Source organism: Cynocephalus volans, chromosome 6, assembly GCF_027409185.1.
Source record: "Cynocephalus volans isolate mCynVol1 chromosome 6, mCynVol1.pri, whole genome shotgun sequence".
In the NCBI taxonomy this organism is placed as follows: Eukaryota; Metazoa; Chordata; class Mammalia; order Dermoptera; family Cynocephalidae; genus Cynocephalus; species Cynocephalus volans.
The window spans coordinates 126349905-126366610 of record NC_084465.1 but is presented as its reverse complement, the minus strand read 5'-3'; the positions used below and the strand labels follow the sequence as shown (position 1 = coordinate 126366610).

General features: G+C 36.8%; 1 protein-coding gene across 9 annotated transcripts in view; it reads right to left on the bottom strand.

The window, feature by feature from the left end:
- The window catches only part of ZMYND11 (zinc finger MYND-type containing 11), a 116663-nt gene that overhangs the window by 16948 nt on the left and 83009 nt on the right, over positions 1-16706 (bottom strand). For 6 of the 9 annotated variants that reach the window (XM_063098950.1, XM_063098949.1, XM_063098948.1 and 3 more), the window contains 3 exons: positions 16265-16426; positions 1082-1159; positions 507-599 (listed from right to left, as the gene is read on the bottom strand). In XM_063098950.1, coding sequence (XP_062955020.1) covers positions 507-599; positions 1082-1159; positions 16265-16426 — 333 coding nt within the window. Of the gene's footprint in view, positions 1-506; positions 600-1081; positions 1160-2240; positions 2334-16264; positions 16427-16706 lie in introns of those variants that run through there. The other 3 variants (XM_063098955.1, XM_063098953.1, XM_063098957.1) reach the window with 2 other exon arrangements.

Here is a 16706-nt window from a genome sequence, read left to right as displayed (position 1 = left end):
CATATTAACAAACTCATAAGTAATCTTCAGCTACAGTAGGTAAAATTAAGAACTTTAAGAATAATTCAAGTTCTCTAGTCATTTTCTTAATTTTGCTCACGTTATTGTTTCCCAAGACTCTAGATGAGTTCTATGCTCAAATTTTTACCTGAAATACTACTGCTAAAGTACTACTGCTAAAACCGTGTCTAGGAATGAGTTCCTCACAACTGAAATATTAAAGTGTCCAGGTTATATTACACTTTCTTTAATCAATAAGTATCAAGAAGCTATAGGTTGTTTAAAACCAGGCCCTTAAAAGATGACACCTAATTTGCATCAGTGTAAATGCATGAAATTCGCAAGTAATGAGGCCTCCTTTGGTGGTTTTGCCTTTTTGTTTTAGTAAGAAAGTGGAGAAAGTGCACTCTCAAGGAAAGAATAGCAACCAGAGTCACTGCTTAATCATCCCTCACTCGACAGTTAAGGAGATGCACTAGAGTAGGAGTACAAGGAAGGGACTGTACCTCTTGTATGGTGGGAACGTCAACAGCTGAGTGCACCAGCCTCCTGTACATCGGGTGCTTGTTGTCCTTCCCCTTCTTATTAAGATCTATAGCCTAAACAGGTGTCAGATACATCAATTTTAAATGCTGCTATAGAGAGACAGGTAAAACATTAATTCCTAAAACTCAAAATGTTTTCTACCTTTAAAGAGAAATTTTACAGGAATTACTTTAAAACTTAATGGAAAAATGTATATATCCTATAGAATTGAATGTGGCATTCCTTAAGGTTTTGATAGAAAGAACAATAATTTTGGAAAATTCCATTTCATTTTAAATAGTTTGATAATGAAAGTGTTCATCCTGATAAATGAGATTCAAAATTTTAATTTTTCCTACCTAATGCCCCTAGAAATGTGCCCTTGTCAAAAACAGACAAAACAGGAAATCTAATAGCTTGTTGCAGAAAATAAGCATGGCGATAATGCCACACTTCACTGCGATGTGCCTATCTGTACTTCTCGGTCCCTCACTTTGAAAGAATGAGCCAGAGAGAAACCTGTTCTGGGAGACTCTGAAGACCCTCGCAGACTCACCCGCTCCTTCATGCGGGAGACGATGAACCTCAGGTACGTGCCCATCTCCTGCCTGTTTACATTCTTCTTTTTGACGCTCTGTTAAACGAAAGAAGAGGTCAGGTGTGAAATCTGGTCACTCACATATTTACACCCATGTAGAAGACATACATAAAAGATTATCATATGCAGAAATTTTATGAAAAGATGCACTATCTCCAATGCATTTGATAAAGAGAAATCTTTGATATTTGCATAACAAAAGTGTTTAAGGTAACAGGTGAGAACTGAAAAATATTATGTTGTACTTGACACAGTATCACAGAGAATTATACATTTTTTCTTTTCTTAGTATTTTAAAACTTCAACCAATTTTCAGATGAAAAGAAAAAATAGACATAATGGAGAGTCACTTATTTTACCTAAAAATCTATAGCTAAAGTCGTTTAGGGAACATCTTAAATTAGCAATATTGAATGGTGAATTTCAATATACTTTCTTCTTCATTAAAAAGGTTATTTTAAAAGTCTGTGACACTTATGGTGCAGCTGTACCACACACACAAAATAGACAATCTACATGTCTATTTCAAAGTGTTATGGATCTGTTCGGTAATAACTCCAATTTCCACTAGTCTGGCCTACAAGCTAATTAGGTTATTCAATTTATCTCTCAGAAAATATAACTACACATGAAGAAAAAACAGAATTCTACCTTTATGTCGTTTCTAAACAGCTAGGAAACAAGGATAAATGTTCCTATTTACTTTGTCAAGGTTGAGACACTACAAGAGTCTGAAGGAAGGGAGGCAAGAATACTGGACACTGGAAGTCGTCAAGTCACAGTGCGGGGAGCTGAGGAGGCTTGGCCACTACTTTAACAGATGCTCTAATTTTTTCAGGCCACTAAATTACGATTCTCTGCCCAGTGGTATAATTCCTCCCAAAAGAACTTTGTCCACAGGAAGTCACTTTAACATGCTAAATTCAGTAGAGGAAAAAGCAAACGTTTCTCATGTAACTGAGAATTTTCAGCTAGGGCTTAAGCAAATTGATGATACGTACACACAACATTAACTTATCTGAATGAGAAGTGGAAAGCACTTTATCAGCTAGAAACTTAATTGAATTTCACAAATTTCACATTTGAGGTGTTCTCTCCCTTCCAGTTATCTTCTCACCTGGACTCTGGTACTGTTTTCTCCTTATTCAGCTGATGACCTGTGCACACAGCTTCTAGATTTATGCCGATTACAGAGCAGTTCTTCTCAACCCTGGCCAAGAACCACAGACACGGATGGAACTTTTATCAAATGCAGCTGGACTTCACCCTGAGCGTCTGGGTAGAGTTTCTAGAGGTAGGGCCTGGGATGTGTGTCTGTTTGTTCATTTACTTATTTGTTTATTTCTCAGGAGGTTGTGATACTTGGCCTCGACTGAGTGCCTCTGGAATAGACGTTGAGTTTAAAACGTAAAGAAATTTCCTGGACTCCAGATTTATAATCTTTGGGTGTGAGGGGAGAGGCTGATATAGCTTGAGAATTCTCTATGTATTTTTAACAAATAGGGGACAAATAAATCTGAGTTTCAAATGAATGACACAGCCACATGAAGGGGTTATGAAGAACTAACTAGAATGCTTTATGAGCACAGTAATTAGCCATATGTACAGTTTAGAGAAAAACAGTACTTCAAACAAATATTGAACTCTAGTTAGTAAGTTTGTGTCTGCAGTGGCATTGGTTAGACATTCTTTTTTTTAATTAAAAAATTTTTTAACTGACAAAATAAAAATTATATATTTGTGGTGTTCAACATGTTTTAAAATATGTATCCATTATGGAATGACTAAATTGAGCTAATTATATGCATTATCTCACATACTTATCTTTTTTTTGTGGTGAGGACAGTTAAAATCACCCTCATTTTTAACAAGATCCCCCAGTGATTCTCATGCACACAAACTCTTGAGAACTAACAGCGGGTCCTTCCCGTGTGCCAGACTACATTGCAGAATGCTGCTCTATTTTTGCATTCTGCAATTCACACAGAAGGAGAGCAGAAGGAGCTCTCAGTGGATATTAAGCACAATGAGCTATTGATGCTTTTGGACAAAAGTTCTTAGTAATCTTCTGATGCATTGCTTCCTATACTAAACAAGCAGTTTGACGAACTGTCAGATACATGGAAGAAAAAAGGTAAGAGATTTGGAGACAGCTGCTTTTTTCTTAGCACTTAGAAAATCCATATTCCTTTAAAAAGAGGGGAGAATGAAAACCAGCACTTCAACCTACATGCCCTAGTGTCACACCAACTCTAAAGCACCTTGTGCACTATTAAAACTAATTCCAAACATCAATTTCATTATTAAATTATGAATTTGCGTAAATTCAGATATAACAGCAATCTATACCAGACTAGAAATCTCATAATACTATCAGTAGGATAATAGTTCTTTTAATAGGTAACACATTATTCAGAGGAAATATACAACCAACATGTTATGTAGGGCTGTAGTATAATTTTAATGTTCTGGACTGGCTGGTTAGCTCAGCTGCTTACAGTGTGGTGTTATAACACCAAGGTCCAGGGTTCAGATCCCCATAGAGGTCAGCTGCTCCCCAAAATAATAATAATTTTAGTGTTCACTGGATATTGCTCACAGCCCTTCCATCAATTAAACAGGGTGGGAACACCCTGTACATCTTCCTTTGAATAACTTAAGCTCAACAGGGACAGGTAGAGGGCTTAGCTCTAGGCTGTCTGTCATCACTGGAGTAGGGACCATGGAAGAGGGGCCCGGGTGCTGCACAAAACCCCTGTGCTCTGTCTCAAGGCTGCTATGCTCTGCATGCACTGCAGCATCACTTCTCTTCCTTTCTGCACTCCAAACATAACCCTATGAAGCACTTCACTCTGTTAGCTTGAATCTAATCTCTCTTGTTTTTAGAGCTTTAGAAAATAAAGCAATCTAATGTTTCTCTATAGGCAAAAATTATGCATTGCTAGAATAAGAATATTAGTATAACTAAAACATCCTAACTGGACTGTTCTTTGAAACAACAACAAAAACATCAAAACACTGAAACAGTGTGAGAAACCCACTTACTTCACCTTGGTTAGGTTTAGGCACCTGCCTTGTTCATGTGATTACCCAGTTTAGATAAAGTCTATACCCAGCTCCTACTCTGTTTCAACAGAGTCTACACACATCGTGGACATCATATGCTCTCACAAACTTTGGTTTTGTCTATTCAAACATTTTAAATGAACGGCTAGTTTAGTGTCACCATGTGCAGCAACATTTCTTTATTTTGAGGAAGACTCAGAACATACACGGTTCATGCTGAGGGCCTTAATTTCATAAAATTTAATGGTATAATAGAGGATAAAAATACAATTTTGTATAATGTTTAAATTTGCTTAGATCCAGGTTGTTAGAGTATCTGTTTTCTTCTAACAGCAATTAAAAGTGGTGATCTGAGCCTGGAAAAATGACTTTTTTAGCAAAGTGTGGAAGAAACCATCCTTCCTAGCTCTGTATCACCTTCATTTACTACTCCAGGAAAATCTTATACTCCATTTAACAAAGTGCTACTGAGATTCAGATATAACCACCTAGGTTATAAAGTCTTTAAAAAACACCAATGTTCATTTATATAAAGTTCTAGAACAGGCAAAACTTATCTATGACGGGAAATATCCAGAACAGTGGTTGTCTGTGGAGAGGGGGATGGGAGGGAGATTTACTGGCCCAGGGACAGGAACGAGCTTCCTGCAGCTGGATGGGACTGGGGTTTCACTGGTGTCTGCCCTCTTCTGTGCCTCCAGTGGTACTGAAAACTTGTGCATGTCACTGTAAAGTTTACCTCAAAGGAAATCACCAGTGATTAGGTGCCACCTCAGAGATTCTGATAAAATTGGTTGAGGGATGAGCTCAGCATTCATTGTTCTAAAGCTCCTGGTGTTTCTGATCTGCAGTTCTGAGAACCACTGCCCCAACTTCAAGAAAGTGACCGCTTGATTACAGAAACATGTGCAAGCAGATGCTGGTGCAACAGTTCAGATTTTAACCTTTGCTGCTACACTGAGAAAGTGTGAAGTGGGGTTAAGTGTAAAGTGGGGGAAAGCGTAAAGTGATGTTAAGGTTAACCTAAGTCTTTTAAATCCTCACTCACTAGATGTAATATGGTCTCGGTCTACTTACTCATACAAAGAGGAATACATCTCTCTTATTATATATGCCAAAAATGCTGTGGCAGTTATGTTTTAAGTATTTGTTGGCTCTTTTTACTTACTATAGTTAGGAATTCTAATAATCTTGGCTGTGCAGAAGGATTGACCAAAAGGAGTTTCACAGCCAAAGAGAAAGCTTGCTTCCACATTCCTTGCTTATTTTTTATTTGCTGCCCAATACATCTTTTCTGATGACAAATAAGGGATTCTATCCCAGACATCATGAAGCCATTCTCAAGAACTTAAATGCATGTACGCACTTCTACCTGGCAAGTGTACAGCAGCCCTGACACATGGTGTCTGGTGACTGGACCTCATGTCGCTCAAGCCTGTGCCACTGAGGTGGACAGAGCCTGGCCCCCAGATTCACAGGCTGAGGAGCTTTCTTGGTAAAACAAAGCAAACAAAAGAGAGGACCCTCAGCAGAAAACAAATCTCTCCCAATAATTTGTAGGAACAAAAACATTACTGTAATATGCTTTCACATTTGATAAACTTGTGGGTTTTCTTCCTGACATTTTCCGGCTATAGTTTACAGATTTAGTATTTCATGAGAGAAATCAACAGAGCATTGCACCTCCTGTCCCCAAGATGCACCATGAGATTTGCAGGCATTTCTTAGGTAACACACTGTGGAGCTGCCTTCTGTGGCATTTCAGTTGGTGTCTATTGGCCAAACTAAAATGGCTTGAGAAAAATCTACTGTAACTAGTTGACATGAAAGGAGTAGCTTCTAAGGAATACACTATTTTGTTTGTAACGTAAGTAAGCAGATAACTGTTGACAACGAGGTCAGAAAAACATAAAACCAATGCTCTCTAATATCTGCAGATTACTTCAGATCCAAGTCTTCCTCAGGCTTTGAGGAACTACATCTGTTCTCTGCTCTCAGGCCTCAGCATTCTTCAGGGAAGGTCTCTCTGCAACCCTGTACAGGTCAGACCCCTCATAATAAAGCCCAGCACGTACTGGCACTTGTTCCTATCACCTGGCAGCATATGGGCATGGTTTTGGTCAACATCTACAAATAATCAGGAAGGAAACCTTCCATTACATGGCAAAGTTGCTGCAACTAATTAAAATGACAATAATCACACAGCTGAAGCTGTGTTGTAAATGTGTATAAAACATCTACTAAACTAAAATGTTCTTCAGTTATAGATTACTGAGGTACTGCCCTCCTTTACTTTTAGGAAAACAAATAATAGAAAATCTTGAACCTCTTCCTGAACAAGGGATTCTTAAGCCAGTTACAAGTAACTGTTGGGCTCCATTGAGTCAGAGGATTCTAAGTGGAGATGACTGACAAGTGTGATCATCTGACCTGATCGCCCATGACAGCTTTTTTGTAAAGGGCCAAATAGTAAATATTTTAGGCTTTGCAACCATACAGTTGATCTCTTTCTCAATTAACTCCGTTGTTGTAGTGAGAAAGTGGTCAGAAGTAATGTATACATTAATGAGTGAGGCTGTGTTCTAATAAAACTCTTGGATACTGAAATTTGAATTTTTTATAATTTTCACATCACAAAATATTATCCTCTTTTGATTTTTCTTCAACAATTTTTTTTTTTTGTAGTCATGGCTTAAATTTATTGAATCAATGTTACAAATGAGGCATAGTTCTAGACACTTTTCCTTGATTATTTTGCTTAATGCTTTCCACAAATTTGTGATATATTTTTCCTATTTTACAGATGAGAAAACTTAGGCACAAGGGGTTAAATTTGACTTTGGGCAAATGATATTAGGAGTATCCACTTGCTGAAAGCAGGTATTCTTTCTCCAGTGTTCTACTTTTGTTTTGCTGTCTTCATTTATGTTAAACCACGTACTTTTCTTTTTAAATTCTATTAGAATATTCTGTAATGATTGACAGTCAGTTCTTTTATTTGAGAGTTTAGAAATCTATTTTTTCCCACTCATATTGGAAAGAAATGTAACATTTTTCTATTCCCAATTACCAAACACTATGCTGTTTTCTGTGACTCTAAGAATGGCCCACAATAGTTTTAACTCATAAAGGTATATTTGTCTAGGCTGTAATTCATCTGAATCTGAAGTTAGTTTGGAGCCTTCAAACTATTTACTCACTTATCATGGGTTTAATTGCTTCTGAAATTGCTTTTTCTACTCTTTACAATTATGAAATTTTATTCTTTCAGAAATAATATCAGGTAATTCTCTTTTCATTCTGCCACCAATTATCTTTATCGCATCATCACAATAAGAAGTAAATCTTACCCTTTGTTCGCCCTTTTGCCATGGATACTGATTTTAAAGAGAACTGTTCCATTGTCCTTAGACAATCCTGGCCCTTCATTTTTCTAACAGTAAACTCTAAACTTTCTGTGTCAGTCTTGGATTCTTTTTTGGCTAAGTGCACATCCTCAGATAAAGTTGTATTTTTAAATTTAATTCCAGGAATTCCTCAGTTTTTGTCTTGTTTTTCTTCAACAATTTAAAAATGTAAAACCCATTCTTAGCTCATGGGCAGTACAAAACCATGGCTGACCGCAGGACTAGACTTTAAGTTCTGTGGAAGCAGGGTCCATATGGTCTACTTCACTGTTCTTTTGCGATGGCCTTGTATCTGGCACATAGTAAATGTTTAATAAATATTAGTTGAATTGCACTGATGGCAGTCATTACTAATGGCTTCACTGACTACTAGAAATACTATTCCCTGTGGCTGGACTCAAGAATTCAAAGATCCTTCCAAAGTGTGAAACATTTATTCACATCTAATTCTGTGTTAGCAATAAAAGTTTTGTTTGCTTCTGAGCCATTTCACTGAAGGGTGACACCTAAACATCAATTGTTCACTTCTAAGAGTCAAGAACAATATCACCAGCAGCCCACTTAAATGTCAGTGAGCACACAATCCTCTGGGGTGAGACCCTAGAGGCTGCATTTCCAACAGCACACCAAGTGATTGATTCTGCTGCAGGCACCTCTGGATCTTACCTGAAGAAACACTAACCTGCATATAAACTACCTATGTTGTTTTAGGAATTCAAAAGCTCCAAGGTCTCCTCTACAACTGTAATCACAGAACACAAATGAATTTTATCTGCACACACCAATTGCCTGTGCTTTGATGGAAACTGAGAAGCTCTGCGGACCCTCTAGACCCACTAGTAACAGTGGAATACACAGGAATCACAAAGGACTTATTTTAAAAAACCAACATTTGAGACTTTAAAAGTAGAGCTGGTCTAGTGGAACTGGTATTGAGTGGCCCAATCCTGCCATAGCTCTCCCCAAACCACTGGGACCCAAGTGGCCCATCAATGAAAACCATTAAGAATTACACCTATGTTCAGCCTTTCCACCCCTGGTACTGACACAATAAAATCAATTCTTATCTACAAGACCAGAAGACCAATATATCCCATGCATTGCCAGTATTAATACTAGAAAACCTGACCTATCCACCCCTGAACGTGAAACGATCGTGCTGAACTTACACAGGATTCCAAATAGCTCCATCCTAAATCTTCTACAGCCAATCCAGCAATAGTTATTTGCACTTGAGTTTCTGACAATAGTTTTTTTTATTTAAGTTTAAAAACCTCCCCTAAGCTGTCACAAATATGCTTTCTTACAGGTAAAAATTGGAACTCAGAGGGTAATTCAAACTACTAAGAGTATCTTGAGGTGAATTCTTGGAAGTAAAGGCAAATAAGATTCCACTCACATGCCACTACCTACTTGGTCCAGCAGAATTACATCACAAGATTTCAATACTTGTTCATCCAATTTACAAAAACAGCACTGAATGCTACTGCAGCTGCACCTGTACTGACTGATTTTTACAAAGTCAACTGTTTCCTGTCTAATGGAAGTTAACAACTTTTGACTACAATCAAGAATTCAAATGATATGAACAGCTTAGTAGCAGCCAGTGTAGGATGATTTAAAAACTATTAAAGCATCTCTCAAATTAATTCTACAGGCCCTGAAACAGACTGGGATTATAAAATCTCACAGTATTTCTAAATCCACTACACCACAGATTCACGAAGAAATCGCTAAAATATTATTAGCTACGGAGAGGGGTGTTATGCATGCCGGGAATTTTATTGTTCAGTGTTAACGTCCTTTTTGGGTAAGTTTAAGTCCCTTTGTGGCTTGCTATAGAATTTGAGGATAATAAAGGTAGTCCGAAAAGCTTTACGTAACACAAGTTTTGTGTCTACTTGTTTCTTCCCCTCTATGTAACACTAGTCGTTAAAACAACATTGAAAATGCAAAGCAGACTGTACGACTCATGGGGTAAGACTCCACTCTCTTCTGAAGACAACTGGAATGTCTCTGGTTTTGGGTGAAGGCATGAGCATCACTGTGCTTCCCCAAGGGACTGGTGTCCACCAGCAGGAACACTCCTGTCTCCCTCCCTGCCTCCCGTCCACTCTGCGTTTTGTACCACAGAGGCAACGAAAGGAAACAGTGTTCTGTTCGTACCATTTTCAGCTCATCAGTACTGGAAACACTAAATGAGCTTTCTATTTATCTAGATTAAGTTGTAACTATCCTAATGTAGGAACCAGCCCAACTATTATCCCCTCAATCTCTCGGATTAAAAAAAAAAAAGATGAAGTTCAATTAAGATTCTAAACAAGCCACCAAAAGACACGTCGCAAGGACCAAACACACTACCAATCACACCCAAGCCTTTGTGACCATGGCATTGTTAAGTTCATCATGGAAGGCAGGAAGAAAGCCTGTCAACTTCTTTTCTTCTGGCTTGGGTGGGTCCAGGTGGTTTTATAGAAATCAGAGAACAATACACAACATTTTGCAGTTTTATATCCTAGATCTAATTTTAAAAATCCTCTGGTTTATCCTATTCCTATTTATTTATTTATTTATTTATTTATTCCTATTACTTTTTCCTCTGATTAAGCTTGTGATGAAGCTTATAAACCGGCTTATAAAATTGCCTGGTTCAGACAAGATCTTTTTAAAATTAATTTTCTACTTTTCTTAGTATAAAAATTATATGACCCAATTTGTCTTTAAAAGTTGTAAAAATATTTGATTAATGTTCATTAGTTTTCAGTACTATGATTGTCTACTACTTGAAAAAAATAATGGCTTCTACTCCTCTTCTCTTTAAAAATAAAAGCTCTATCTAGATTTGCTAATGTGTACCTTGAAGTAAAGGTTTACCTTATTTCTGGGGTGAGAATATTAATAAATTCCCCACACTAAGAATGCAAGTCTCGCCAGAAAGCAAGAGTAGTTTCATAGTAGGTACACAATAAATTTATGTTTGAAATATTTTTATTTCACATTTGGTCCCATTGCATTCTAAATATTAAACGAGAATTCTCTCTACTTATAGAAATTTTTAAAAAGTTTACTGCCTATATACCCCAAAGCAAGAAAACCAGATTCAGAAGTAAGTTTCTGGTTCTAGTTTCCAGAGACAGCTTTCATCATGATTTTTTCTCCAGCTACCACTGCAACAAAAAGTCACAGTAAAATGCCTCAAACGCAACTCACCCAGCACTTAGTCAACAATGACAAGTCAGTATGTGCCCATCTGATACAACTCTAGGTGGACACCTAATGACTAGTTAAGTTCCTTCATTTTCAGTATCTGACTAATGGTTGTACTATAATCCATTATAGTGGAAAAAAAAGTACAGGGGGATTAACATCCAATTTAGAAGTTAATTTTAAATGCTTTCTATAGACTTCTTTCCATACGTCTATTTTTAAAATATTAAGTTTCCTGCAACATATGTATCTTCATTCTAAACATTTAAAAAGAAGCTGTAGCAGTAAGGACATTTTAGGGGTTGCTCCTGTTAGTGTGGAAGTGCCACTACATGGTCTCCTCCTCGACCTCAGCAGACAACTGACAGTCCAGAACAGGAGGCAGAAAACCCACTGCTACCAATGGGGGAGAGCTTTTGGATTTGATGGAGAACCAAACTGTTTTGAAGTTACTAATAAAATTCTCCCACATAGATTCTTATTTCCTGACCTATTTTCTTGTATTTCTGTATTTTATAAGTGGGCTAAGTTGATTCACCATATAATTGTACATTAACATAATTTTTTAAATTTGTGATCCATTTTTCAGAGAAAAATGTCATCTGAGACACTCGTGAGGGGATGAATATCTTCTAGTTTTTAAAGACATCCTGGAATAATATGTCCCCTATCCATCACCTTGAATAAGTTACTTTTTCTCTTGTGATCCCTTCACTTAAAAGTCAAAAATAATATGTCATAAATGGGATGCACAGTGAACCAAAGTTTGTCAGGTGATATAAAGAATAACAATAGAAAATTTTTATGTTACAAAGCAATTATGAAAACCTAAGGACGTCTCTTTGGAGGGATTTCAATGCAGCCATATTCCATTTCAGAGGCCCAAGTGTGGAAAAGAAAGCAAGTAGCTCTCTGTTATCTTCATGTGTACTCACTGTCTGTGCGATTCACTTACTGTAAAAGCACATCATACGCAATTTAGAGGCCCAGCTTCTACCTCCTAATGACACATTTTAGTCCAGATATAAAACTGCACTTATCTGAATTTAAATGAAGGCAGTAACATCAATCTACAGCTCCTCTAAGTTATGAAAACAGAACTCATTTACGTAAGGAGTACACACATATCAAGAGGGTGGAGGAAACAGGGAGCATTTTCAAACTAAGTCTCTAAACTGTTAGCCTGGAAAGTAGCAATTATTTTTTCTGAAAAATCTGCACTTTACTTGTTTTGCTATACAGTTTTTTCCCCCGAGGTTAATCTGACTTTTTATGAGGTGTTACAGTCGCTAACCTGTGCAGGACAGTGTTTGCTGTAGAATCTGTTATATACAACAAGGAGAGGAAGAGCAGCGGAGCAAGTGGTTTTATATCTTTCTTTATAATTTTTCCAAATCGTAACTACAGCTTCAGAGGGAGACAAACATCAGGCCACTCTCACAAGGACATTTTATACCGAAAGATGCTTCTCTTGGAATAGTACAGGCATTTAGAATCTGAACATACTAAAACTGCACTGCCTACTATGTTCAGAAGCCACATGCTGCATGTGGCAAATTTCATCCAGTTCCTCAGTCTACAAGCCACATTTGGGACCTCAACAGACACATGTGGCCAGTGTTCATATTGAACAGAGAGAGATCACTTCCACCTCCACAGAAAAGACTAGTGGACAGCCCTGCCCTAAAAGGCAAGGTGGTGCCAACCTAGCAGGTGGTCCTGGGATTTCTTATGACAGACTACCCTACCCATGTATTTTTATAAAAAAAAACAAAATTTCAGTAGTTACCACTCAAACAGTATCATCGTTTTCACCGGCCCACTTGTAGGCCCGTGTACAGTGCACGTGTGCACACATATGAATGAACACACACGTGCACATACACACATGCACACAAACAGGCCTGCCTCTAACCATGACACCAAAGGATAAAATGACTTTGTAATCTGGAAACTTTATATATAAAAATTAAGCAAAATTAAAATGAGACATCCATTTTTATCCTATCAAATTGGCAATAAAAGTCTAAAAAATACTTCATGTACCATTGGTGCAATGGGTTTAACCCTCTGAAGAAGTTTGTGATTTTTATCAAAAATTCAAATGTGCATATTATCCTTTAAATTTAAGAATTCCATTTCAATGAACTCATCCTACCAAAGGTAATCAGACAGAATTATACAGATATATATAAATAAATTTTCTTTCTCTCTGAAAAACACAATGAACTATGTTGTGTTTTAAAGGTATTCCCTTATGTAAATACAGTCTTAAAAGCAATTTTCACAAAAGGGTACAGTTTTCTCATTTTTTTTCTTCTGGATAATACATGTCTATTTCAGAAAAATAAAATTCAAATAAACTAAAATAAAACAAGATATAAACTTCAGTTTCATATATAGAAATAAAGAGTGAGAAGACTTTTCTTCAGAAATTGAAAATGGGGCATGGTTTGTGACACAGCAATATGAATGTCACCTTTGACAGAAGAGCTTCAGTGCAGATCGGTGGAAATGATGTAAACGTGCATCAGTGGGGAACTGATTAAATAAATTATGGCATACCCTTTTAAATTATAATGTACAAAAAAATGTCTGGGACACTGTTGGGTAGAAACAAACTAGCTACATGCAGTAATGTATGTAAAGTTATTTAGATTTGGGTACAAATAGATACACATGCACATGTAAAAACACAGGGAGAAGTCTGTGAGAATAGTCACCTACTATGCGATAGAGTTTCTGGGAATTTTATTTTTCTTATCCTCTTCTAAATTATTTAAATTTTTACAGCAAATTAAAAAAAACTTTTAAAAATCTACTTTTAAAAAAATTAATGAGAATTCTCAGAAATAAGAGTGTGAAACTGGACATTACTCAAAGTTTTGTCAAAGCAAAATCTAATCTGATATTAACAGGCTACTTTTCAACAACAATCTACCTGTGTCTGTAAAGTAAAAGTTTATTTTATAGAATGGAAGACATTCCAAAGAAATAGCCTCAAGGTTGTGAGATTCTTGAGACTTATTATGAAAAGTGATAGAAAAAATGCCTATCATTGCCCTCAAAATATTTCAGAAATAGATATATGAGATAAAGCTGTTTGAGCTGAATTAAATCTGGTGATATAGCTGATAGCTGGGAGACAGTTAACCTATTCTCAGTGACCTTTTCAACATTGTAAGGGACAGGGGTTATATAAGAATGAATGGTCTTCTGATCACTACAAATTATTAGAAAGCGGCTTATTTTAAGCTTCGATTTTAGGTAGCAACGGTTGGCATCCATTTACTATTTTTACTGGAATTGAAATGTGGCTCTGGTACCTTATCTTCAAAATTCTTTATTACTGTATCTAATTAATCTATATTCTTTCCAAACATTGAATAAAAAGGAAAAATACAGTAGAAAGTTATTCTGATTTGGAGCCACAGTTGTCGAGTTTCAGTCTAAGTTCTCTTAGTCGGGTCAGTCACTCCCTTGTTAGATTACTAAAAATGGCTTTACTCGAAGTTTTGACAGTTCGTTTTAAAAAACAAATCAACCAAAAACTTCACCTGAAAGATATTTAAACCCCATGAGAATTTCAATGTTCTTATTACCTCTTTTCCCAGGAGTGGAATTGTTAGCACTTATCTTTCTCTTGAACATAACTATTAAAACAATAGAATGAACCTAACACAGAAATAACTATTTCTTTGGAAGTTTTGAAGCTCAAGATAAAACTTTCTATCCTCAACCTAGAATACAGGCTTTTGAGCCTTCACAGAGAGTAAGCGGCTCACAGCTTTAACATGAACGCACAGCTCAGAGTTCTGTGCTGACTTCCAGCATTGCTTCGAGAAGCACAGTTGTATCGCAGAGCAATAATGTCTAGACTGACAAAGGCCAAAGACAGCCAAAGATAAGAAAAGAACAGGATGGGGCGATAACGTTCTCAGTAAGCAGATAACACTGTGACGTTAAAAAAAAATTGTTTTCATCTAATTAGTAAAGAGCAGAGCAGACACACACACAAAATGGAATCAGATGACTTGACAGTGAGTTCACTTTAATGAAAGAAGTATTACATTCTCTTCAAAGGTATAATTCTTCAATTTCTATTCATAACATAAGAAATGTAAAACATCCACAATAAAGTTTAATCCACCCTCAGAAGTCCCAGTGTTTTTGTTTAAATTCTTTATGATGAAAATAAGAACTGGGCCGAGCCCGTGGCGCACTCGGTAGAGTGCTGCGCTGGGAACGCGGTGACGCTCCCGCCGCGGGTTCGGATCCTATATAAGAATGACCAGTGCACTCACTGGCTGAGTGCCCGTCACGAAAAAACGACAAAAAAAAAAAAAAAAGAAAAAGAAAAAGAAAATAAGAACTAAATGTTAAATATCGAAACGCTATGGCTGTAAAGAAAAAGGTGTACCCAGAACTGTATTTCCTAATTCCTGCATCTGTTATGGTCCCCAATTTCACCAGTGACACTGCTTTTTTTCTTTCTCTTTTGTATTTTTGCTACCTTAGTGCTCTTATTAATATCTCATTAATGTTTTACTTCCCCTAGTATCAATTTTTATAAGAAAGCAGGAGATACACATTTGCTTTTAAAATGCACAATCCAAATCCATGGGAAAATAGATCATGGCTGTCAGTGCAGCTCCTGTGCTAGTGTTTGGTCTTCACACACCACTCATGGGCACAGACACACCACATTCTGCAACCAGCAATCACAGCACGGACATCCTTCAGTGGGGAAAATGAATGAACACAATTGCGGAAAGTACCTATTTTACCTACTGTGCATCTTCATTTTACTTTAAATAAAGTAATTAGAATTTTTTTTTTTTTTTTTTGAGGCTGGCCAGTATGGGGAACCAAACCCTTGACCTTGGTGTTACAAGGCAACACTTTAACCAGCTCAGCTAACTGGCCAGCCCCTAAAGTAATTAGAATTCTTTATGCACAACTGTCCAATCCCTCCACCCTCCAAATAAAATATAAGCAAAAAAGGAACTATCTCATATATAACAAAAATAAAGGCAGCATTACATGGATGTAAAATGGGAAATAGATAAAGAGTGCTTCCAACGATGTGCCTTTTACCAACTGTGTTTTCTGAATAGCATAAATTGTGTAGTTCATTATAAAGTACTTATCGTATAGATGCTAGTATGGTATAGTACTACTGATGCCCAAAGGCTATCCATTAAAGTAGTCACAAAGTCCAGAGGCATAAAGTAAGGGAAGAGAGTATATTTTTATGTGATTAAAACTTTTAAAACTGCACACCTTGAAAGACGGTATGTGTTCTGTGGTGTCCATTTGTGAGTGTCATCATTTCAGCAGATAACCCCCACCCTCCAGGCCTTCACCCGTTAACCTGGCGAGACCATTTGGGATATCTCTGTGAAGCTATTATGAATTAATTCCAACCCTCTAACAGCACAGAAAGCTCGGAGGTACTCACCCTGCAAACTGGGCACTGCCAGGGACTACTGCTGTCTCTAAGCCTGAACTCATCAGACAAACACTTGGAATGATACACACGAAAACACAGGTCACATATCAACACCTCTCCAGGCAAATGGCATTCAAAACAATACCAGTCATGATTTTCTGTTTCCCAGTCCTACAAAAAATACAAAATAATTTCGTATGACATTTTGTCAATATCTGTAATGACTAAGAACAAAATTGAAACTAAAGTCCATCAGAAGTTAGGCATTATAAACAATTTTAGACATTCACTGTGTTAAAACAAAAGGGAAAATTACCTAGAAATTTACTTCTTTAAATTTTAAATTCTTTCCTAAACAGTATTAATATTCAGAATATCTTAAGGTGATCTGATAGCAAAACCAGTCCAAAATAAGCCCAAAGCCAATCTCAGTTCTAACATTCTCATTCAT